Source organism: Pelobates fuscus, chromosome 13 (genome assembly GCF_036172605.1).
Source record: "Pelobates fuscus isolate aPelFus1 chromosome 13, aPelFus1.pri, whole genome shotgun sequence".
Taxonomy (NCBI): domain Eukaryota; kingdom Metazoa; phylum Chordata; class Amphibia; order Anura; family Pelobatidae; genus Pelobates; species Pelobates fuscus.
In genome coordinates this window covers 85627588-85653555 of record NC_086329.1, presented here as the reverse complement: position 1 = coordinate 85653555, position 25968 = coordinate 85627588, and the positions used below count along the sequence as shown (strand labels likewise).

Genomic DNA, 25968 nt, shown 5'->3' with positions numbered 1-25968 from the left:
GTGTGGGCTGAACCATTTATGTGATTGGTTATTTTATGCCTCCCCCTGGGTGTGGCCTGTAAGTGTACAAGTGTAATAAAAGCCAGGCTGGATGAGCCAGGCCAGAGTTCCTGTTTTATCCTCAAAGTGATGTGTCGTCTCATTATTGGGGGGAAGGATTTATTGCATGCTGTTCCAGTTGACTGCTAGGAGTACAAGCCTATTCGTATGGTTCCTATTCAATGGTCTACAGCATTCATATGCTAGAGAGGATTCCTATGCTTCTCAGAGTCGGTGGTTGTGGTGTCTGCTGCAGTGCTTGAAGTCCTCAGGAGCGCTAGGAGCATCCTTCAACGGAGGTACCCAGTCGGGGTGCCAGGCGATCCGTTACAGGCAGCAATGTTTGAGTCTCTTTCTTTTTTCATTCTGGTGCCTAATTTAATAAGTGTTCTTCTGATAACGCATTTATGGGCCTCCCAGGTGTTTAGAGGTGAGGTGTCTGACACCGGATTGTCGTGGAAGTATGTTAGAATGGCTTCTTGTACTTGACTTTTCAATTGTTGGTTGTCGAAAAGCGAGTCATTAATTCTCCAGTTCTACGTCCTGGAATTTATAGTGGGGAATGTCATGAATACATGCACTGGGGCGTGATCAGACCAGGTGATCGGGCCTATGTGTGCCTTACGGAAGAGATGTAAGTGTCTGGGATAAGTGAAGATGTAGTCCAGTCTCGTGTATGTGTCCCGGGCATAGGAATAAAATGTATAATCATTAGTTGTTGGCTGTCCAGTAGTCCATTAGGTGATGAGAATATAACGTTTGTATACAAAGTTTTTTTTGTAGGTACCTAGGATGTGTCTAGTGTCTGGAAGTGTCCAAATGAACATTAAAGTCCCTGCCGCAGATAATGATGCCTGTGGCGAACGTGTCTAGTTTGGAGAGCGTCTGTTTGAGAAAGTATCCCTGCCTATTGTTGTGACTATATATACTCTCCAGGGTATACGTTTGTGTTCCTATGGTGCCTTTGACAAATATGAATCTCCCCTGTGGGTCAGTCAATTGGTCAGCCAGTTGGAAGGGTGTGTGATTAGCTATCAGTATTCCTACCCCTCTCGCTTTCCCCCATTCATAGTCACTGAAATAACCTTGCGTATATCTGCGATTCCTCAAAGGCGGCGCGGCTCCCCTTCTGAAATGGGTTTCCTGTATCATTGCTACATCAGCCCCCATTTTTTTCAATTCTGTAAGGAGCAGGCGACGTCTCTCAGGCACATTCAACGCTCTGACAATCATAGATACTACATGTGAGCACGTTTCAAACTGATTGCCTGAGCTTTCGTTGGAGCGTGAGGAGCGTAAGACATTTATATTACCCGTCTCATGTCCCATATTTTGCAGCATATTACACAAAACACACAGGAGTACACATGCAGTTGTATTTCTAAAGGATAGCTTGACAGTCACAGATAGCCTTATAAAATGAAAAGGAACTGTAATAACAAAGTAACAAAACAAATTCATTTCATAAATGTGTGATTCTATCGTGAATCACCTGTGAGGAGATTCGTGTCAACTTTCGGGGTAAAGGATAGGGGCCCTGCTGCCCTGCGGTTCTCAGTTTGTGGCATGGCTCCTTTGGTGTGTGTGTTGGCGGTGGATAGTCATTGGTGACCTAAGCACGCTCATCTATCATGATGGCTGGGCGAACTATGGTTGGACCAATAGAGTCCAGTGAGGGCCACACAGCAAGTTGGTGGGTGCATCAGTATAGTTAGGGCATTATGTTTACTGACAGTTGCATAAAAGAGGTTTTTGGTTGTTTTCCCCTTCCCCTCCTCAAATTTAAAATCTAACAATAAACTAGAACAGGTTGTATTTCCCAATCTCTCTCTCTCTCTCTCTCTCTCTCTATATATATATATATATAAAGCTTAATGCAGAGGCAATAAGTCCTCAATGGTTATGCATGAGAGGTTATGGGTTATGGTAGCGGGAATTATGCCTGCAACCCGGTTTAGTACGTCGGGTCGGGTAGGTATAATTAATTCCCTGTGCCACGACCAAACAAGGTCTAAGATGTACATGAGTAAGGGCAAGTAGTACAGAAACCTAGTAAATTATATACATTACAACCGTCGTTTTGCAAATTAAGCAGTGAGATGAACTTGGTCATTCAGCTTCTTAACAGAGTCAGTTCCGATCTGCATGCCTAGAGGAATGTCCCGTCACTGGTGGAGAGTTCTGTTGGGGAGGTGTCTTCCGTTTCCTAGGGCCTGTCGCATCCCGTTGACGCAGTGGTTGTGGTAGTTTCGGAAAAGCCCCCATCTCTTCATACCAATCCAAGATCTGTGTGTCTTGTAATCCCAGCGCCTACGTAAAGGTGGGCACATCCTCTGCTGTAAAAATTGTGGCTGTAGTCCTGTTTCCAGTGGCAGTGAGGGCGAATGGGAAGCCCCATCTGTATTTAAACTGCTTATCCCTCAGTTGATTAGTGATGGGTACCAGCCCAGGGCTCTCCGGCCCTGTATGGTTATCCATGACAGATCCTGGAACAGCAGTATAGGATGCTCCGTATAACGAATAGCAGGTGTTTTTATAGCTTGTCTCATGATAGCTTCTTTTAGTGTGAAGTCATGGAGGCAGCATATTATATCACAAGGCATTTCTTCTGGCCTTCCCTTGGGTGTGAGGGCTCTGTGCACCCTGTCTAGCTTAAAGGGACACTCCAGGCACCCAGGCCACTTCTGCCCATTGGAGTGGTCTGTGTGCCAACTCCCACTACCCTTAACCCTGCAACTGTAAATATTGCGGTTTTCATAAACTGCAATATTTACCTTGCAGGGTTAACTCCTCCCACTAGACAGCCACTAGAGGGCGCTTAGGGGTTTATAGCACACATTTCTATAACGTCGCTGAACGTTATGTGAGGACCTCCAGCGTCGCTGAAATCCCCATTGGAAAGCATTGAAAGGATTTTTCTTTTTGCTTTCCTATGGGGAGGTCTAATGCGCTTGTGCTGCATTGCTGCGCATGCGCATTAGGTCTCCCCCCCGCCGGCCGCGCATGCGCAATAGGTCTCCCCTGCCGGATGACGTGGGCGGACCCTGAACCAGCGCCGAGGGACATTGCCGCTGGATACAGGTAAGTCACTGAAGGGGTTTTAACCCCTTTAGTAACATGAGATGGGAGGGAGAGGGGACCTGCAGTGCCAGGAAAACAGTTTGTTTTCCTGGCACTGGAGCGTGCCTTTAATAATTGTGTCTTTTGGGCGGTTTAGGATAGAGTTGAAGAGGCCCGTCAGAATCTGAGGTAGATTTTCTGTGCCAGTATTAGATTCCAGGAGACCCCTAATACGGATGTTGTTCCGTCTTCCCCTATTATCTAGGTCTTCCATGTACCGGCGCAGTGATGTGAGTTTGGGGTTTAACATACTGACTTGCTGCATGGAGCGTGTGATTTGTGTGCTGTGAGTGTCTGTGGTTGATTCAAGTTGTTGCACACGTGCGTCCAGGGAGTTGAGCCCTATCCCCATTTCGGAGATCTTAGCCTGGATAGACTTGTCCAAGTCTGTCAACATGTGAGCGATGTCGTCCCTAGATGGTAGTTTATGCAGTATCTCCCGTATGTCTGTTTCAGGATTCATAGAAGCTTCTGACAGGGAGCAGCTGGCTTGCGAGGCCGTCGGGAAGTGTTCTCGTGATGCCATACTGGATCTCGGGGCCTCCGGTTCTTTGTCGGCTTTTTCAATTAAATATTTTCTGAGGGGCTGAAATCATGACCCCGAGGTGTGCTTGGACTCTTTAGCCGGGGTAGAGTCCCATTTTTTGTTGCCCATCTTGCCAGATTGCTGTGCTTGGGTGCAGATTAAGTTGGCCAAGAATCGGAGCTAAGCGCTCACACATCCGTTCTCATTGCTTGCCGGACACGCCCCCCACAATCTTCAATTATTGTTACATTTGCAAGAAGCAACAAATAATGCGTGACCTAAAATAACCATGCATAACTAAAAATAAATAAATGTAAAAATAAAATTATATATATACACTCTACTTGAACACTCTCTCTCTCTATATATATATATATATGGGGAAATCTATCTATCTACATATATATATTTCCCCAATCTGTCTCAATCCAGAAGGATATATTTATAAACACAGATTTGTACTCTTTTAAATACCTGAAGGTTATTGCAAATACTGTATTTAAGAAAATTAGCACACCATATGATGAGTCACTTTAACCATCACTAATTGTAAAGACTTTGATGCATATATTCTGAGTCTGAGGTCTAAGATAGCCTTCCAGACCTGTCAGACAGCCAGAATACCCAATTCCACTGTCTGATATCAGTATCAGTGTTTGTTCCCTACTGGACAGAGGGTTAAGGGATAAAGGTTTCTTCCCGTCGAAGAAGAGGTCTTCTTTTACCAGCCAGATCTATTAAACTGTGCTTAACAAAGAACTTTAAAGGCGCATATTCATTCATAATAATTTTTTTTTCATTATTTTCTAATCTATTGGCCGTGCAATTCATTAAAAATAGGGGGTCGACATCCCCTTTCACTTCCCTTTAAGGACAATTTCAAATAATGTCTAATTCTTCTCATATAATTTTGCAAAAGAGAAATCGAGTAAGTTCCTCTCTCCTCCTCATACATATAAATGTGCACGGACACTTAAGATGAGCAGTAATCACAGATGCTAATAATGTATTGGTTCTCTAATTTCCGTGTGATTAACTTAAATCCTCTACTCTATAATTACAATTATCTGATAGTATATTAGTCATATGGAAGCAACAAGGCTGCCTGTTGGGCTATATTGTTCATCCAATGAGGGCAAGTAGATGAAAATTTGCAGTGCAAATTTAATGTTATCCACGTGACAGTGTAACCCTAAGAATCTGTGTGACTCTGATCCCAAGGATAGCAATGTCTCTCTAATTGTGTTGTCTCTCCTTACAGGGCTTGATGTGTCCAGAGCACAAGGAAGAGGTTTTATTATATTGTAAGACGTGCCAGCGTTTGGTTTGTCAGATCTGCAGAGTACGTAGGACACACAGTGGCCACAAGATCACTCCAATTATCAGCGCCTATCAAGCATTGAGGGTAAGGAGAAATTTGAGCAGTCTAGTTCCTCAATACGTATTTAAAAGTCATTGGCATTTTGAATATTAATTTGTTTTCTACGGATGTGTCTGTTAGAGGATTGTGACTCTATTTGGCTTGAATGACTATTCCATGTATGCAGAACCCTTTCTGTAAAACGAAAAAAGGGAAAGAACCAACTATATGAGAATGTGAGATGGTATGAAGCAAGTTAATGTACCTGATTTAGAATTGTATACGAGTGCAGAGAGGGCTTATAGCCCATTCAGAGCACAGCTAGCCCTACCAGTGAGTGCTGAGAGGGTTTATAGCCCATTCATAGCACAGCTAGCCCTACCAGCGAGTGCTGAGAGAGCTTATAGCCCATTCAGAGCACAGCTAGCCCTACCAGCGAGTGCTGAGAGAGCTTATAGCCCATTCAGAGCACAGCTAGCCCTACCAGCGAGTGCTGAGAGAGCTTATAGCCCATTCAGAGCACAGCTAGCCCTACCAGCGAGTGCTGAGAGGGCTTATAGCCCATTCAGAGCACAGCTAGCCCTACCAGCGAGTGCTGAGAGGGTTTATAGCCCATTCAGAGCACAGCTAGCCCTACCAGCGAGTGCTGAGAGAGCTTATAGCCCATTCAGAGCATAGCTAGTCCTACCAGCGAGTGCAGAGAGGGTTTATAGCCCATTCATAGCACAACTAGTCCTACCAGTGAGTGCAGAGAGGGTTTATAGCCCATTCATATTACAGCTAGTCCAACAGTAAGTCAATACTAAGGATGATTCATTGCCCAGCTGTACTGTTAGTCTTACCAGTCAGTGTTGATATTTGGTCCAGTATAGCGCTGAGGACTGATTTATAGTTCGAGGGCACAGCTTGTCCCACCAATTAGTGCTGAGTTTTGGTTTTGTTGTGGGTGTGTTATTGTCCAGTGCGATTGAAGATGTGATGTATGACTATTCACAAAACCTGTCCTACTAGGGAATGCAATGATCTATAGTTTGGCCACTCATATATAGGATTCCTATAATTTCCAAGGATATCTATCAGGGTAGGGTGAGGGGAAAGAAGGGGGAGGGAAAGGGATAAACAAACCCCCTACCCCTAAAAAGCCCTACAATATACTTCCGCCCAATCCTGAAAAAAAACCTTTACAATAACCGGAAAGATGCCAAAAAAAGAAGAAAAAACAAATAATAAATAAATAAATTAAATAGTTTCTTTAAATAAGATCCCCCTCTGATGCGCGTCAGGGGCTTTGGGGCATGCTGAGTCCACACTACTGTTTGCAGTGATAGCCTATTTTGTTTTTGTGTTTATAGTACTATAATTTGTGTGTTGTAGTGGGATTTTTTTTCGTTTTCTGAGACATTTTTAGGGATTCATAATTAAAAGTTATGTTTTATTTACACCTTCTTTATATATATATATATATATATATAGTGTATCCTTCGCTTCTCTTCTTTTTTTCATTTTGTCTACGGGGGTTATCCCCCATTTAGGAGGTATCCACAGGCATTATTATATTTTTTCTTTTCTTCTTATTTTTCTTTTCAGTAGCATATTCAATTATTTATAGAACATTAGTAACAAATACAAGGCTCACAATTTTAGCTGCATTTTCAGATACACAGAATAATAATAATCATTAAGTATTGGATTACTGAGAAATATTGTATTAAAATTAACATTTCTCTTTACTTTCTTCAGGACAAGTTAGGTAAGAGCATGATATACATCTTGGGGAGTCAGCATATTGTGCACGGTCAGATTAGTGAACTTGAGGAGAGCATCAGACAGACAGAGGTAAGACTCATGTGATGCAGACCACAGGCTGTGCCCTTCATCTGCCGGACAGATCATTGATCATGACCCTCCTTGCACCAGGCAGACCACTGACCACTTCTCTGCTACTGACAGATGGTCCACTCATCATGCCATGCTTCCAGAGTCAACACTGACTAGGACTTGTTCCCAACAGGCAGGCAACTCACTAGGTCCTGCAACATCTAGGCAGACCATTAACCATGATCTGCACCCTTCAAGACCACTTACTAGGTATTTCTTCTATAAGACAGACCACTGAAAGAGCCATCTGTTGTGAGACAAGGCCCTGTCCTGACCATTTTGACTTTGTCAAATATGCCACCATGACCAACCAGGATGCATGCTTCTCAAACTTCACGTGGTTTTTCTTTATTGTATCATTCATTATATCGAATAAAGCATTGTGGTCTGATTTTGCTCCTTTGAAGCTACACACTAACATACATTGAACAGTTGGATTCCTATTTAGAGTCAGCACTTTTTTTTCTGCAGGTAAGTGGAGCAAAGGCAGAGGAGGAGGTACTGCAGTTAATTGCTTCTCTGCGTTCCTTACTTGAAGAAAAGCAAACCACTCTAACCAGAAACATTGCAGAAAAACAGCGTGAACGGCACTGCGTTCTCGAAGCACAGGTCTCGGAAAGACAAGCACTTCTAGATGGTTCAGGACTCATATGCTATGCTCAAGAGGTCATGAAAGAAACTGACCAGCCCTGCTTCATCCTAGCAGCAAAGCAATTGCACGAACGGTAAGGATTAAGAGTGTAATTCACACGGTTTAAGGAATTACTAGGGGATCTGTGTCAAGTGCAGAGGCAAAAATACATGAAGGGTTTCTCATACACAAGAAAATAGGAAGGTCCAAGTTTAGGGAGAAGGGGTCAACAAGGAAAGGAACATTACGTTTTTAAATGAGGAAATGGGAATTGAATAGGGAAGGATACAGAAAGGTTCTATGTAAGAATAGGGATAAGAATAGCAAGAAGGAGTAGGCAGAGATTCTAGATGTGTAACTGGTGGTGAAAAACTATCTTCTAAAGGAGTGATTGAGCTTTAGGTGACTGGAGAGCACAGATCTATGTTCTAGACCAGGTGTAGGCAACCTTCAGCACTCCAGATGTTGTGGACTTCATCCCCCATAATGCTCTTATAGCCATAATACTGTCAAAGCATCGAGGGAGATGTAGTCCACAACATCTGGAGTGCCGAAGGTTGCCTGCTCCGGGTCTAGACAATTTAATGAGATTTAGTTTAAAGAGGAAGTTCAGACAGATGTTCCATATAAAGAAATAAAGAAGCACAGTGGCAGGATCTATTGATATCAAATAATATAGAGTGCCTAAGGTTTTAGATTAAAGAACAGGCTTCAGTTGAACGGAGAAGCTCAAAGGAAGATGTTTACATAAAAGAATAATGGTCAGATTACCATCAAGTCTAGAGGAAGTTTCTAGACAAGAGAATGAGAATAAGAAGCAAGCATGTCAAGGGTTTCTATATAAGTGAATTTATTGAATGGGATAGGGAACCTATAAAATGGATACAGGTTGACCTATTTGATTATGTATGAAAAATTAGAAGGAAGTACCAGGGAAAATTAAAGATAAGGTTATGAGGATCATCATGTAAAGATGAGTGTCGAGAGGTTCTAGGTGACTACTTAAGTAAATAGAGGATCGGAGATACATTTTAAGTAAAGGATGACACGGAGTAGAGGTTCTGATGAATTAATGAAGATTGCACAAACAAGGGAATACAGAAGGGTTCTAAATGAGGGAATGAGGATTATACAGCCCGATGAGGGAGGGTTAAAAAGGTATACACAGAGTTTCAAGAAAATAGGAAGAGAGGTTCTAGATGAAAGAATAAGAGTCTGATGAGCAGAGACCGTGATACATTATTGAAACAGCTGGAATAACTTCTCTCCCAGAGTCCTTCACCTAGATGGAGGGAGCAAATTAAAGAGATTAAGATCAAAATTGTTCTTATTTGCATTTTTGTTCTTGATTTTCCAGACACATATTTTTTATTTCCTTTTTTAGAAAAAGATAAAAGAGCTAGTGTTGTAAACCTTTGTTTTCTGTCCTCTTAGGATGATGAAAGCTATAGATAACGTGCAGAGTTTCCGTGCCGCGGCATGTGCCCCTCTGCCAACCTTCAAGCTGGATGTAAGCCGAGAGATGAAGATGCTAAATGAACTGACCTTTGTCCGAGGTAAATCGGAGGTTAACGGGGGCTCGGCTCCTTTAGGATCACTTTATTTCCATCCCATTACCGTGGACCACAGTGACACCTAGTGAAATATCTATATAAAGAACGGCAAATCGTAAATCTGCCGCCATTTACCCTCCAGATCTGACCCATACAGTGGGACCTGCACTTTGATTAAGATGCCCAGTTTAACAGGCCAGCAAGGGATCAAGCAAAATGCATCACTGCACTGATCTGATAATCCCTTTACTTATGCTTATTCTAACAACAACAGACTTGGGCATAGAACAGCCCGCAGGCCATAGACTTACAAGGGTTTTGAGTACAGCATCACACCATTTGTCTGTGGATTAATAGAAGGAGATACAGGGGGTGTCGGTAGGCAGAGTGCTGCAAGAGTGGGGCAGCAGGCAGGACTTGTGCAAGGACTTTGCTAGCCCATCAGTGTCTCAATGTTTCCCAGATCACTGGGATATTCTCTGGTGGGCTGCAGTATCTGGGGTGACCAAGCTGTCGGACTGTGATTAGTATGTATGAAGCTCTTGGTGGTGTTGGCGAGTTACCGCAGGGGGAGCTGGGACAGTGCTCATGATATTCATAAAGGACACCTGCTGTTATTGGAGGCAATGGATTCTCGAGAGAGTTTTAAGCATGCTTAGATCTCCTAATGCTCTGTCATGCTGAATTCTCTGGACATAATAATGGAGGTTGTAGGGATATAGGATGTCACACTGCAGTCAGACCCATATATTGTATATTCTGCGTGAGCAAGCCTGTCCACAGATTTCTGAGTAGGCTACCAAAATAGGCCATTTGTATGTGCTTGTCCCCCAAACAATAGATTACCAAGTCTTCCCTTGGACCCAGGAAAGAGTTGTACAGAAATGATTATCCTGACATGAAAAAAAAGGAAAAGGAAACCGCACCCTAGGTGTAATGTACGTACACAATGGTGGTGGTGGTGGTCTCTATACAATTGACCTCAAAAGATAAAACATAAAGAGATAATGGTGCAGTAAATCAAATACAGTGAGTGCGTGAATGGATACTTTGAGATAATTCACACTCACATTTCCCAGAGCTAACTCAGAGCTCAGCTGTTAGTACGCATGGACGGAACAATCCCCGTCTAAGGATATGTGTAAAGTAGTAGATATCTTGGTCATCTCGGATTAGATGATATGTGAAGAGACAGAGAAGTCCAAATAGTGCAATATTTACTGATAAAATAAGTAAATAAAATAATAAAATTCTGTACTCACATTTACCAGTTTTTATGGCATAGGTGGTATAGTCCCCACCAAGGAGCAAGATGGTAACCAGGAAGTAAGAAGTAAAATCCAAATGTAGTAAAATGGAAAAAAATACTTTATTTAACAAATAAATAAAAAAATACTATGAATAAAGTCCTTTAAAATCCACTTGATGCGCTTCACCTGTCAAAAGGCTTCTTCAACACAATTCATTTTTCAAGTTGTTTTCCAAACTTTTACTGAAAATGAGGCTTAAAATGACTTCTCCAGTCTCAAAATTATTCAACCCCCTGAATAGAATCCCTCACAACAGTACAAATATGCAATAAGTGTTGTCTCAAGCACACCTGATATAACTTATCAAGGGTTTAATTAGTCGCACCATGTCTGTTTGAGCTGGAACACTTGAAATACCTGAACTGGATAGGGTTTTTTTAATGTCACGTTTGACTGCATGTTGGAATTAAGTCAAAACAATGTTCCAAACATTTAAGAAAAGAGATCATCACCCTTCTCAAACAAGGAACAGGATATAACAAGATAACAACGGCACTGAATATTCCTAGAGATACCGTTAGAAGCATAATTCTCAAGTTCAAAGTTAAAGGAACAATGGTTACACTACCTGTGCAAGGCAGAAAAAGGAAGCTATCAGTGGCTGCAACCAGATTTCTGAGAAGGCAGGTGTCAGGGTCTTACCTGAGTTGGGAGTTTGTAGCGCAGATATGTTGCTCACCCTTGCAGATAGCCACAGGCCAAGGTGGTCGGGTAAGAATTCACCCAGCCTGTGGGTCTGTGCACGGGGGCTGTGCAGGATGAAGAACCAATACGCAGTACAGGCAAGGACTGAACCAGCAGGATTGTCGAGGGATAGCCGAGGTCAAAAGATGCCAGAGGACATGAACAACGAGGAGTAGCCAAAGTCAAGGGATGCAGAGGTCAGAGTAAACGTAGTCAGAAGCCAGGGTCAATAATACGAAGCAAATGAAACAACAGGAACACTGGTACGAAACAGGATCAAAGACTTGACGCTGAGCACAGGGCGAGGTTGAGTTTAAATACCCTGCTGATGGGAACTCTAGGAGCGACCACGTCTGGCCGTCTGTCTGCCACGGTGAGAACCGTGACAGCAGGTTGTGAAAAACCCTTCAGTGACTGCAAAAGACCTGCAGTAAGACTTTGTGGCAATAGGCACTGAGGTTTTAGTGAGCACAGTAAGGTGTGTACTAAACACAGAAGGTTTCTATACCAGAACTCCAAGATGTAGACTATTGCTGACCCTAAAGCACAAGAAAAGTTGACTCCAATATGCTAAAGATAATATAAATTAGCCACAGAAGTTTGGGGATTCTGTTCTGTGGAGTGATGAAACAAAACTGGAACTTTTTGGCCGAATGGATCAGCAGTATGTCTGAAGGAAAACAAATAAAGCATACGCTGAAAAGAACACTCTGCCCACAGTTAAGCATGGTGATGGCTCGGTGACGCTCTGGGGCTGCTTTGCGTCCTCTGGCACTGGAAACCTGCAGCGTGCGGAATGCAAGATGGATTCATTGAAGTATCAGGAAATCCTAGGAGAAAATGTCATGCTGTCTATGAGGAAGCTGAAGCTTGGGCCTCATTGGACCCTCCAAGAAGACAATGAACCCAGTCATACCTCAGATTCCACCAAGGCTTGGTTGCCTCACTTGAACCCCGTAAAAAATCTCTGGTGGGATTTGAAGAAGGCAGTTGCCACATGCAAACCAAAGAATATTACTGAACCAGAAGCCATTACTCATGAACAATCAGCTAAGATTCCACAGGAACGCTGTCAGAAGCTGGTGTCTGGCTATGCATCTCATTTGCAGCAGGTCATGACAGCAAAAGGGTGCTCTACTAAGTACTACAGTTGCTTGCTGTGAAGGGGTAGAATAATTTTGAGACTGGAGAAGTCATTATAAGTTGCATTTTCAGTTGAATTTGGGGAAAACACTTAAAAGCATTCATTGTGTTGAGCTATTTCAAATGCTTTTGTTTGATTTGTTCATTGGAAGCAGCTGAAAGTCTGTAAATTTTGCCCATGAACCTAATGTGGGCTGAAAGATTGTGATTACAGCTGTATATGGTGTAATTTGGCAATTACTCCAGCCCGGGAGGTTTACTCCAGATCAACTAAGTATTGTCTTTTGTAGTAGAGACAATTATAGGTGTGACTTTAATTGTAGTGTTAAACAGCAGTATATATTATTATCGTCTATTCTTTTGTGTTTTCTTAACCCCTCGGGTCCTCCACTGATATTTACATTATATTGCATCGACATGACAATGTTTTTCCTAGTGGCCAACACCACGTTATAAATATAGTACTGTAATTTACTGTCAAGCTCCAAATATTGAAGCTGACTTTTGACTCATGTTTATAAAGGTTGTTTTACTAATTTGTAGTGTTGGGAACAACTAGACAAGGGTTCCTTAACTCTTCGTTACAAAATTATAGAGAGATCAGTCTCCATTATTCAGTGTTATAGATCACTTTCCATTATCCAGTAGTATAGAGGGATTGGTTTCCATTATCTAGTGGTATAGAGGGATTGGTTTTCATTAACCATGGGTATAGAGGGATCGTTTTCCATTATCCAGTGGTATAGAGGGATTGGTTTCCATTATCCAGTAGTATAGATGGATTGGTTTCCATTATCCAGTGGTATAGAGGGATCGGTTTCCATTATCCAGTGGTATAGATCGATTGGTTTCGATTATCCAGTGGTATAGAGGGATTGGTTTCCATTATCCAGTGGTATAGATCGATTGGTTTCCATTATCCAGTGGTATAGAGGGATTGGTTTCCATTATCCAGTAGTATAGATGGATTGGTTTCCATTATCCAGTGGTATAGAAGGATTGGTTTCCATTATCCAGTGGTATAGAGGGATTGGTTTCCATTATCCAGTGGTATAGAGGGATTGGTTTCCATTATCCAGTGGTATAGATGGATTGGTTTCCCTTATCCAGTGGTATAGAGGGATCGATTTCCATTATCCAGTGGTATAGAGGGATCGGTTTCCATTATCCAGTGGTATAGAAGGATCGGTTTCCATTATCCAGTGGTATAGATCGATTGGTTTCGATTATCCAGTGGTATAGATCGATTGGTTTCGATTATCCAGTGGTATAAATCGATCGGTTTCGATTATCCAGTGGTATAGAGGGATCGGTTTCCATTATCCAGTGGTATAGAGGGATTGGTTTCCATTATCCAGTGGTATAGAGGAATTGGTTTCCATTATCCAGTGGTATAGAGGGATCAGTTTCTATTATCCAGTGGTATAGAGAGTTCGGTTTCCATTATCTGGTGGTATAGAGCCATTGGTTTCCGTTATCCAGTGGTATGGAGGGATCGGTTTCCATTATCCAGTAGTATGGAGGGATCGGTTTTTATTGTTCAGTGGTATAGATCGATTGGTTTCCATTATCCAGTGGTATAGAGACATTGGTTTCCGTTATCCAGTGGTATGGAGGGATCGGTTTCCATTATCCAGTGGTATGGAGGGATCGGTTTCCATTGTTCAGTGGTATAGATCGATTGGTTTCCATTATCCAGTGGTATAGAGACATTGGTTTCCGTTATCCAGTGGTATAGAGGGATCGGTTTCCATTATCTAGTGGTATAGAGCCATTGGTTTCCATTATCCAGTGGTATGGGGGGATCGGTTTCTATTATCTAGTGGTATGGAGCCATTGGTTTCCATTATCCAGTGGTATGGGGGGATCGGTTTCCATTATCCAGTGGTATGGGGGGATCGGTTTCCATTATCCAGTGGTATGGAGGGATCGGTTTCCATTGTTCAGTGGTATGGAGGGATCGGTTTCCATTATCTAGTGGTATAGAGCCATTGGTTTCCATTATCCAGTGGTATGGGGGGATCGGTTTCCATTATCCAGTGGTATGGAGGGATCGGTTTCCATTATCCAGTGGTATGGGGGGATCAGTTTCTATTATCCAGTGGTATAGAGGGATCGGTTTCCATTATCTAGTGGTATAGAGCCATTGGTTTCCATTATCCAGTGGTATGGAGGGATCGTTTTCCATTATCCAGTGGTATGGAGGGATCGGTTTCCATTATCTAGTGGTATAGAGCCATTGGTTTCCATTATCCAGTGGTATGGAGGGATCGTTTTCCATTATCCAGTGGTATGGGGGGATCGGTTTCCATTATCCAGTGGTATGGGGGGATCGGTTTCCATTATCCAGTGGTATGGGGCTATCGGTTTCCATTATCCAGTGGTATGGGGGGATCGGTTTCCATTATCCAGTGGTATGGAGGGATCGGTTTCCATTGTTCAGTGGTAGAGTGTGATAAGGTCCATTCTTAAACACCGAGCCTGTACTGAAATGCTGCTTCACTTTAGGGCCATGATCTCTATGCAATATTTAATTTGGAAGGCTTGTGTTCTACTGATCAGTGATATTAAAGAAAGACCATGTGGTATTTTTTAGGTCCCACTTCGTGGTGTATCAGTATATAATACTTGGTCCAAACTTATTTTTTTTTACATTTGTGAAACCTGTGAAACAAAGACACTAGGCTGATTGACAGCCTCTATGGCTGGCTCCAGTCAGGTTAGACAATGCACAGAGAGCTGCTGATGCTTTACCTGTAGGGTCCTAATGCCCTGACCCCATTTATCACAGTGAGAGCGCATCTAAAGTTGTGCTTGCACTTGATGAAAAGAGTTCCCTGTAGTCCTAGGACCAACCCGAGATGCTGTGACTGGTGCCTGATATCAGGATTCCAGATGAATCTCGGATTGTTGGACGTATTCATCATGATGATGAGGGGCCTTTAATAATGTGAAGAGAACAGAGCAGGTGGCATAAAAGAGAGAGAGTTATCAGATAAAATCTAATAGATTACCAGGAGTAGTTATGGTGTGTGGAATACGTCTTTAAGAAATATCAAAGTGAAAAACGTCAGTCTGTGTATAACAAATATGTTTCAATATATTAGTCCCAATGTTATTGGAGTCCCAGTCTTTATGGAATATTAACACAATATATGGTTAACTAGGATGCAGTTAATACAATGTTCAAAGATTTATAGTGTCTGCCTGTATCAGATGACCCCAGTTATCGGCACAGCTGGGATTATTCTGTTTTAAACAGGCTATTTGTTATAATACTGACAGTGTGTTCTTGAACTTTGTTGTTCCCAATTATGTACAAAAGATAAAAGTAAGAATTACTTTAAGATCATATATATTGGTCTTAAGTACCAAAATCCTTCCGTTGTTCTAAAAAACAGTAAGATGGAAAACCATAGTGCTCACTGTTCCAGCTATATTTATTAAGTAAAAATAATTAAAAACACTCACAATTTGTAGATTAAAAACGAGTGCATCGTGAGAATGCTGCGGTGAGAGGCTTTGTGGCTGTCACAGTCCTTCACTCCGGCCGGTTGAAAGATAGATGTGCGTTCCACTGCTCTCTCCTCCTGCGTTCCACTACAACTCGGTAATTTTGTCGGCAGATGCCGAATAGGTCCTTACTAGTTTCGTGAGGTCAGACTCACTTCATCAGAGGCTGACATCTGTACGGAGTCTCTGTGTTTAAATAGCCAGCCAAATCTCTGCGGTTGTGTATTAACTCCTTGTGGTACAGATGAATATGAGTATATTTTTTGCGTGGAATTTATGGTACAAATTAACAAACATCAATAATGATTTGAAGTCAGAGAAAATTATATAATAATTCAGAGTATCAATTACAATAATGTAAGCATGATTTGACATATTATGGATAAAACAAAGTGTTCCAATTGTTCCAATATTAACCCCTTAAGGACCAAACTTCTGGAATAAAAGGGAATCATGACGTGTCACACACGTCATGTGTCCTTAAGGGGTTAATACATTGGTACATATAAAAATAAAGTAAAATGGTACACGTGAAAAAAGTACATGATTGTAGAATTACATGAATGTTTTTAAGATTCATGGGAGTTAACAAAAACTGACGAGGGAATGATGTAGTAGCCATGAATTTAGGAAGATATCAGAATAATGGATAAAAATGTATAAAAATGCATTTATTTTAAAGTCCACATTTAACCCTTTAGGCTCTAAAGTGTCTAGCTGGAAGATCCATTTTGCTTCAGCTATATCTAATTCTTATTCTAGATCTCTTCCTCTCCATGGGATATTTATTTTTTTGTATTCCCATAAATGTAAGACCTGTGGGGTCTCTTGCATGGATCATATCAAAGTGTTTCACTCTCACATACAAGAGCAGGTGGTGTATACATGTTACATTGGACAGTTTCCTACTCACTAGTTTCTATACAGTGTCCAAACTGTCATGCTCTGGCAACCAGTTAATATTTATCATATTATATTGTATAATAACCTTCGCTAAATTCATGCTTCCCTGCACTAGCTACTACAACATGTCATGTACCATAACTACTAGTTTGAAATCTGAGTTAGATTTAAAAATTTAGTCACCCTTCTATTTTTGGGGGTTTCCATTGGTTGGAAGAGACATAGAAATGAGACCTCAGGAAAATGTGAACAATACGTTGTAGTTGCCTTGTCTGCTGGAGATCAATGAGATACACGGAGAGGAGGCTAATGTAGGTGTTTACGAATTTACCATATATTGTATATTGTATTAAAGCTGAAGAATGGGTCCCTGACCTAATTTTACATTTAAAGTGTTTGTCACCTAGTAAATGCCATCTACGTAGTCTTGGTTGCAATCTATCACATCACAGATTTTGCATAATCAGGTCATAAACCAGGCAATTTTATTGAACCCACTCCATCACAACGTTTCGACCTACACGGTCTTTGACAAAGACTGTGTAGGTTGAAACGTTGTGATGGAGTGGGTTCAATAAAATTGCCTGGTTTGTACCTTGGAGTGCCTGGACCTTTCTTCTAATTTGCTACTCAGCATTTGGCCTCTGGTGCTGAGACTGTCCTAGTTGCACCCAGCTACATACTACTTAAAGGGACAGAGTGCAGTTCCACACCCTACCATAACTAGCATAATCATGTCATATGATCACATGTAATAATTTTAAGTCCATACAATTATTTATCATCTTTTTCCCTTGGTGTATATCAAAATACTATCATACAATTGGAAGAATGTATGGATATACTGAACCATCCATATATTAAGTGGTAGTCTTTGTGATATTTTTATAAAAATAAGCTATAATATCTTGTGCTCCATGATGAAATAGTCTATATGTTAGAAGACTATTCCCCTGTAGCCACAGTAGAACATGGGGAGGTCTCCCTGTCCATGTGTGGCTCATTTCAGACCTGCTTGTCCCTCTCTCTGTTTATAGGAGTCTCAGTCTGATCCAGAGTCGAAGCGATAGCAGAGGCAAGTTTCTAAACCTCTCTCCGAAACAGGAGGTCCCAAACTGCCCCACCCCACCTCCTCTCCTATTATCCTTTAGTGTTTTCAGAGCAACCCCTTGCAGGCCCCTCTTCCACTGACAGGGTGTAGCACTCCCAGCAGTGCTATGGAGGTCTTCAGCACTTTGCTCTCCACTCTGACTTTTATTCCTCTGACTTTTGTTTTGCCCTCCAACTCTCTGCCCAATCTTAGGATAACCCCATGATTTATCTCCCCGTACTCTTGTCTCCCAGCCCGTTATTTCATTCATTGCTTTCTTCCATCTATCCTGTACCATTTGTCAGTCTTTCCTATGCATGCTAGCTCTCATCTCCCCACTACCCTGACATTCTTCCTTCATTCCTTTGCCTATGCCGCATATATGCCACAGCCGTCCCTACATTGCTCCATTTCTTTTCTCCGTGCCAATCCAGGCTCCTTGGACTAAATATCTGCCTGCGTGTTCCTGCTCGTTAACAGATTTGGGAACTTCTTTTCCTGTCTCAGCATGGAATGCTCCCTCTGTCCTTTCTGTACCTCTAGGAACTGCTACCACCAAACCTAACTTCTCACTCTTACTTTCTCCTTTTTCTTTCCAGCTCCGGACGCCCCTGTCATTGACACTCAGCGCACTTATGCATATGACCAGATCTTTCTGAGCTGGCGGCTTCCCCAGGACTCAGCCCCTGCCTGGCACTACACAGTGGAGTACCGCAAGACAGACCCTAAACACAAAGGCCTTAAGTTGTGGCAACGGCGGGAGGAAGTGTGGGGACTCAGCACTGTGCTAGAGGGTCCAGACATCGATAGTGTATATGTGCTAAGGGTGAGGGGCTATAACAAGGCTGGCTATGGGGAATACAGTGAAGACATCTACTTGCACACTCCCCCTGCACAAGGTAAAGGGGTCACCAACTCTACCCCAAAAATAATATTCTGAGCCTTTCATCAGCTCTATCTCCATTATCCACCAAAGCAATCATCTTCCACAGGTTTATACATTAAACTGGAAATTGTTGGGAACTTAAAGTCAATTTATAATTTTAGGCCAGAATAGCAGAATTTAAAAACGCAGCTGACTTGGAGAAATTTTCCAGTTCTGCTTTTTTGAGCAAAATTTTAAAAAAATAATTTTAATTTCCCAGTGATTAACACTTTAGTGAGTACCTGACATTGAGAACTCTTGTAGTGCCCACCATTCAAACATCAGCTTTGCACCATCTACTAAGGTCATTGTATGAAGAACCTTATTTTGGGGAATTGCATTTGCAGTTAGACAATTCATGCTACTACATGTTACACCGCTCGTGTCCTGCTGGTTACTGAAGGGTTTTTTCCCTCATTCATTCTCCTCCAGGTTCACATGTCTCACCTCTGACATGTTTCCACCTTCATTACCTGTGTGTCTTGGTTATTTCTTTTCCTTCTCACTCTTATATTTCGCTCTGTGTTCTTTTTCAGTACTGAACTTTTTCCTGGACAGCAGTTGTGGCTTTCCCCGTGACCGATTGGTGGTCAGTAAGGACAGGAGGGCAGTGCGTAGCGTACCTGGGGTTCCCATGCTCTTTGCAGCTGAGCGTTTAATGACCAGCTGTCATGTTTCCATGGAACTGGTCCTCGGAGATGTGGCAATCACACAAGGTCGTTACTATTGGGAGTGCTTAGTAGACCACAGTTCGTACGTGGTCAAAGTTGGTGTGGGACAGGAATCTAAACTGCAAGAGTTATTCCAGAATTCACAAGACGTGGTCAGTCCCAGGTAAAGAAGCATTAGAACGAGAGTGGCAAAAAAAAGCAGATTATGAAACCACCAAGGGTTTAGTTTATGGCTATTGACCATTGAAATGTATGAAGTATTTCAATATAAGAAAACAGAGCGGTGAGTGGTCATTATATTGAGTGGTGTTTGGTAAGTACATCAGATGTAGAGCTATTGTCATTACACAGACTATGGAAACATGGGTATAGGAAGCAGGGTTAAAGGGTAGATGAGATCCACCAGAAAATATAGTTGAGGGGGGGATGAAAGAGGTATGGTGCCTCCAAGTCATGATGGTGTAGTAAAATCACATGTTTTACTGTTTAAGAAAGATGATAAACCACAACATATTTTAAAGGAGTTGGTTAATCTTCCCTGCATGGCTTTTAAAACAATTACAAGAAGAAGATATAAAAATACAAGTGGAAAGTAGTTTTTTCTTTGGTCCCTCTTTATTTTCCCTGGTTCTAACCTCAATGTACAGAGCACACATTTATTAGGATATAAACAGAATATTATTATTATTAATGGGTATTTATATAGCGCCAGCAAATTCCATTGCGCTTTACAATCTTATAAAAGGGGGAGATTTAACAATAAATGAGACAATTACTTACAGAAAACTTACAGGAACAATAGATTGAAGAGGACCCTGCTCAAACCTGCTTACAGTCTATAGGAGGTGGGGTAAAAAACACAATAGGACAGGAGGTAGCAATCAAACAAGGTGGGAGTGAAGCAGAGCTGGAGGAGAGAGTAGAGTGCTGCCCTTTAGGAGAGAGCAAGAGACAGGAATCTGAGGTAGAGGTTACTCTGGGAGGCCGTAAGCTTTTCTGAAGAGATGGGTTTTGAGGCACTATTTAAATGATTGAAGACTAGGGGAGAGTCTGATGGCGGTAGGCAGGCTATTCCATAGGAAGGGAGCCACCCGCGAGAAGTCCTGCAAGTGTGAGTTGGCTGTACGGGTGCAAGCATTGGACAGGAGAATATCACGGGCAGAGCGTAGAGACTGAGAAGGGGCATACCTACGGATCTGTGAAGAGATATGAGAGGGGATAAAATCATTCAGTGCTTTATAGGTATAGATAAGTACTTTGAATTGACTCCTATAGGATACAGGAAGGGAATGTAAGAATACAGAACAGATACCTGTCAGTATACAGAATGAAGTGCAAAGATTTGTCAATATACACACAGAATGCAAAGCAGCGATTTATCCATATATACACAAAATGCAAAGCAGAGATTTATCCATATATACACAGAATGCAAAGCAGAGATGTGTCAATATACACACAGAATACACATCCAAGATAGGTCACTAAACACAATACAGAGCAGAGTGGGGTACGTTAACTGTGGTCAAACAGTATAGACAATGCACATTGACAGCTGTTATCTCTCAGTAGGTATGATCCTGATAGTGGACATGATTCTGGAGCAGAAGATGCAACTCTGGATATGTCTCCTGCATTTTCCTTCTTGACCATCGGTATGGGAAAGATCTTGCAGCCCCACGGATCCCCACCAACTTCCAGGGACCCTACCGGTTGCACCATCTCTCTTCCTCCCCGCCTTGGGATCTGTCTGGACTATGAGAAGGGACGAGTGGGCTTCTTTGATGCTGTGTCCCACCGCCTTTTATGGGAAGGCAGCGTGGACTGCTCTGGGCCCGTGTGCCCAGCCTTTTGTTTTATTGGAGGTGGCGCCCTTCAGCTGCAAGAGCTGGTGTCCATTAAACATGAGCGCAAGGTGACTATTGGGGGTTTTACAAAAGCAGAATGATTCCCATTCAAAACACAAACATCTACCTATCCACAGCCTGTAAGGGAATCACTCAGCCACCACACAGAAGAACTGTTTCAGTAAGAACATGTTCAATGGTAATATGGCTGCTCCAGGAGTAAGATTGAATGGGCCAGAAAGAGGGGACTAGTTGAAAAACTGGTCATTGCATCCCTGTATACGGTTATCTGTCTCAACATCCCCCGTCACCATCATTGGCCGCTCTGTCCTGTCTACACCAATGTCTGTCTCCCCAGCTCCTCTACACCACTATCTCTCTCCCCATTGCCTCTACACCAATAACTGTCTTAACATCCACTCTGCACTACTAAATGGCTATTCATTTTCTCCTACCCTATCACCTGTCTCTTCACAACTACCGATCTCTCTATCTCCTCTACGACATTATCTATCTCTCCATCCAATCTACATTATCATTCTCTCCATCCCCTCTACGACAATATCTCTCCATTCACTGTACAACATTATTTATTTCTCCATCTCCTATACGACATTATCTATCTCTCCATCCACTCTACATTATCATTCTCTTCATCCCCTCTAAGAAATTATCTATCTCTCCATCCCCTATGCGACATTATCAATCTCTCCATCCCCTCTACGACAATATCTCTCCATCCACTCTACATCATCATTCTCTTCACCCTCTAAATTATCTATCTCTCCATCTGCTATACGACATTATCAATCTCTCCATCTCCTATGCGACATTATCTATCTCTCCATCTCCTATGCAACATTATCAATCTCTCCATCCCCTCTACGACAATATCTCTCCATCCACTCTACATCATCATTCTCTTCACCCTCTAAATTATCTATCTCTCCATCTCCTATGCGACATTATCTATCTCTCCATCTCCTATGCGACATTATCTATCTCTCCATCCCCTATACGACATTATCAATCTCTCCATTCCATGCTGCTCTGCTGTCTGTCTCAAATTCACACTAAACCTCTATCTGTGTCTGTACACTTCCTTTGCAGCATTATATGTCTCAATATTCCCTCTGCACCTTTTTTATGTCTATCCACACCTCCACAAAACTATGTGTCTGAAACTCATACAACACTATTAGTCTCTTAACCCTCATATCACAATCTGTTCTGGATTCTCTCTCTACTACTATCAGTCTGACAGTCTACATGGCTGTCTGCATCTGCATGACCGCTACATCTTTTCCTGTCTCTCCTTCCTCTCTACATTGTTATCAGTTTTTCTGTCCTGTCTACTTCATTGCCTCCTGTCCTTTACCTGCACACGTGTATTCAGCTCTATCCTCTTTTCTGGCATACATGTTTCTGTATTCCTTCCACACATCTCTGTCTCTACATTTCCTGTACATGCCTCTCTATCAGCATCCCCTCCAAATGCACTTTTTCTCTGCATCCCCACTGCATGTGTCTGTCTTTGCATCCTCTCTGCATGTGTCTGTCTCGGCACCCCCTCTACATGTGTTTTTCTCTGCATGCATTTGCCTGTCTCTGCACCCCCTCTACAAGTGTCTTTTTCTACGTCCCCCATACATGTATCTGTCTTTGCATGCATTTGTGTGTCTCTGCTTCCTCTCTTCATGTCCGTCTTTGAATCCCCACTACATTCATATTTGTCTCTACATGTCTGCCTATCTAACCCTGCTTATGTCTGTCTGTAAATCTTTTGTACATGCTTGTCTGTCTCTACACAGCTGTGTCTGCATCTCACCATTCTGTCTGTGTTCGTCTACACCGCTACCAGCTTCTCCATCCCTAACTAATTACCCATCCCTCTAACACCTCTGTTTCTCCATCACTTCTGCACAACTGCTACTCACTTTATTCTGCACAGATACCTGTCTCTCCATCCATTATACCCAAAATATGGCTCTATACCCCCTGTACACAGCTATCACCCTCTTTGTCTCCTTGGCACTGGCATGTATTTCTTCAAGTCCTGTACATTTATATCTGGCCCTGGCTTCTGTGTCAGCCATTTATCCCCATATTGTGCCTCCACCCTGTCCATTATCTAACCCCATGTCAACTTCCTGCACTTGGGCTGGACCCAACAACACTCCTGCTCATCCTTGTCTGTCTGTCTGTCTACTCAGCATTCCCTTTGTGTCGAATTCATAAGAAGAGGGTCAGCGCCTATCTGTGCATTTCCCGTAGCAATGTACAGAGCGGTGTTAAGTATCACTACTTTTTTACGTACTTATTTTTCATTTCTTGAGGGAAAGTTATTTTCTAACGAGATAGACGTCTTCCTTTTGTACTTACAGCAGAATATGGTCTCAGACACCAGACTGTTTCTTGCTGTATCTGACAGACACACACACACGCACCCACCCACTCACACAGACACGCATGCACATGCAAAGCACCTGCGTGACCCAGGTAGCTAACCAACCATTTGCATGTTCCTAGTTGGCTGCTCTGCACTTGTAGTATAAGAGTTCAGAGACCTTTTCCTTTCCTGCGTAAGCCCGAAACAGGAAGTGATTGCCTACATGCCATGTCAAACTCTAGGCAAAGCCCAGCCTGTACACATCGAGAATACATACTACACCTTGCAAGGATCCCATGATATAAGTAAACTGGGCCTGGCCTACTATGAGAGACACAGTGCTGTCCCAAACTAATTCCGGCAATAAGAAGATGGACCACTGGAACAATCAATAAAAGTAGTAAATTTATTACAAAAGGACATCACAGACAATTGCAGATTTAATATGCTAAAGGGAGGAATAAAGAAAACACCTAAAAGCAATGAGTGCCTTTTTTCTTATATTTAAACCCTGGGCACAGGGTGACGATGCGAGAGAACCTGACGAAAGATTTGGATGGAATGCTGGGAAGAGGATATTGAAGGGAAATAGTCTAAATTGAGGATATAGGGATAAAGTGTTGCACGTTGCACTCCTAACGAATCCTGCGGTAATTACCCATTGTGACCACTAGAGAGCAGCACAGCACTATTATTTATTACATTTGAAACATGAGGAAAACCTATTCCACTGATTTGTCCCTCGATATTAGGTATGCCACCAGTAATAATTGTAACATATTTCTAAACTATAACATAGTCAACATAGTCACTAGAGTGGCATGCATTGCTCATCAGTAAGCTGACGTTTCACCTTTTCTTGCCAGAAGTCTTCATATAGGATATAGGTGCACCAACAAATTGTAAATCTAAAATCACACAGTGCGCATGGCAAAATCTCCATATAGACATGGCAACCAGTGTAGGTGCAAAATCAAATATCATCTGAAATGAATATAGCATCCTGTAAATTAGATATATGACAGATGATAAATTGTATGGCACTAGGGGGGCTAGTTGAGGCAGGTGACAATTCCTTTAACACCAATCGCAAACATGACATTATCTGGCTTTGATTTAACAGTTGATGTTCTTCCACTGGAATCAATAAGGACCAAGTCCATCTTGCCTGTCCATAATATACTAGCGATGGTTGAAATTAACTCCTTATGGATATCCAATAAGAATGAAGGCCTGGCCAAAAAAAAGGTCACACAATCTAATATTTTGTTGGACTGCCTTTAGCTTTGATCACGGCAAGCATTCGCCGTGGCATTGTTTTGATAAGCTTCTGCAATGTCACAAGATTTATTTCCGTCCATTGTAGCAATAATTTTTCATCCAAGACCTTGTATTGATGATGGGAGAGTCGGACCACTGTGCAAAGCCTTCTCCAGCACATCCTAAAGATTCTCAATGGGGTTAAGGTGTGGACTCTGTGGTGGCCAATCCATGTATGAAAATTATGTCTCATGCTCCCTGAACCACTCTCTCACAATTTGAGCCCTATGAATCTTGGCATTGTCATCTTGGAATATGCCGGTGCCATCAGAGAAAAGATCCATTGATGGAATAACCTGGCCATTCAGTATATTCAGGTAGTCAGCTGACCTCATTCTTTGGGCACATAATGTTGCTGAACCTAGACCTGACCAACTGCAGCAACCCCAGATCATAGCACTGCCCCCGCAGGCTTGTACAGTAGGCACTAGGCATGATGGGTGCATCACTTCATCTGCCTCTCTTCTTACCCTGATGCGCCCATCACGATGGTTCCCCACTATACTTCCAGTTTTTAATAAGGCGTTGGACGGTCCTTAACCCAATTTTAGTAGTTTCTGTAATCTCTTTAGATGTTTTATCTGCTTGATGCATGCCAATGATTTGACCCTTCTCAAACAGACTAACATCTTTTCCACAACCAAAGGATGTGCCTTTCGACATGGCTATTTAAGAAATGAGAAGCTGCTCATTGCATCAGGTGGGGTTAAATAACACGGTAAACAGTTGAAAGATAATCGCCCAATAGGAGGCTCTTACCTATTTGGTTAGTTAAATCCAGGTGGAGCCTTTTTGTTTTGGCCAGGCAGTGTTTTTGTTTTGTTTTTTGGCCAAGCAAAAGTGTTACTGTATTGCCGTGGCACTTACCAGAATTAGCCACTAGAAGGCAGCTCAAGCAAAGGTAATGTTTCTACATAGATGGAGTGTAGAGATCTGTGCAGAGATATTATCTGTCTATTGACTTAACCGTCAACACAGCCAGTTATACATTCAAAGATATTTTAATATTCCGTATCACATTGCGTAATGTTTAGATGTTCTAAACAGCAGAAGCACTTCTTGCAAT

General features: G+C 42.2%; 1 protein-coding gene across 5 annotated transcripts in view; it reads left to right on the top strand.

The window, feature by feature from the left end:
* TRIM46 (tripartite motif containing 46) overlaps window positions 1-24065 on the top strand; it is a 49514-nt gene extending 25449 nt beyond the window's left edge. For 3 of the 5 annotated variants that reach the window (XM_063439607.1, XM_063439609.1, XM_063439611.1), the window contains exons 4-10: window positions 4947-5090; window positions 6786-6881; window positions 7395-7648; window positions 8989-9110; window positions 18350-18649; window positions 19212-19509; window positions 20916-24065. In XM_063439607.1, coding sequence (XP_063295677.1) covers window positions 4947-5090; window positions 6786-6881; window positions 7395-7648; window positions 8989-9110; window positions 18350-18649; window positions 19212-19509; window positions 20916-21294 — 1593 coding nt within the window. In that variant the 3' untranslated portion in view covers window positions 21295-24065. The remainder of the gene's footprint in view (window positions 1-4946; window positions 5091-6785; window positions 6882-7394; window positions 7649-8988; window positions 9111-18349; window positions 18650-19211; window positions 19510-20915) is intronic. The other 2 variants (XM_063439608.1, XM_063439610.1) reach the window with 1 other exon arrangement.
* Window positions 24066-25968: the final 1903 nt, after the last annotated feature.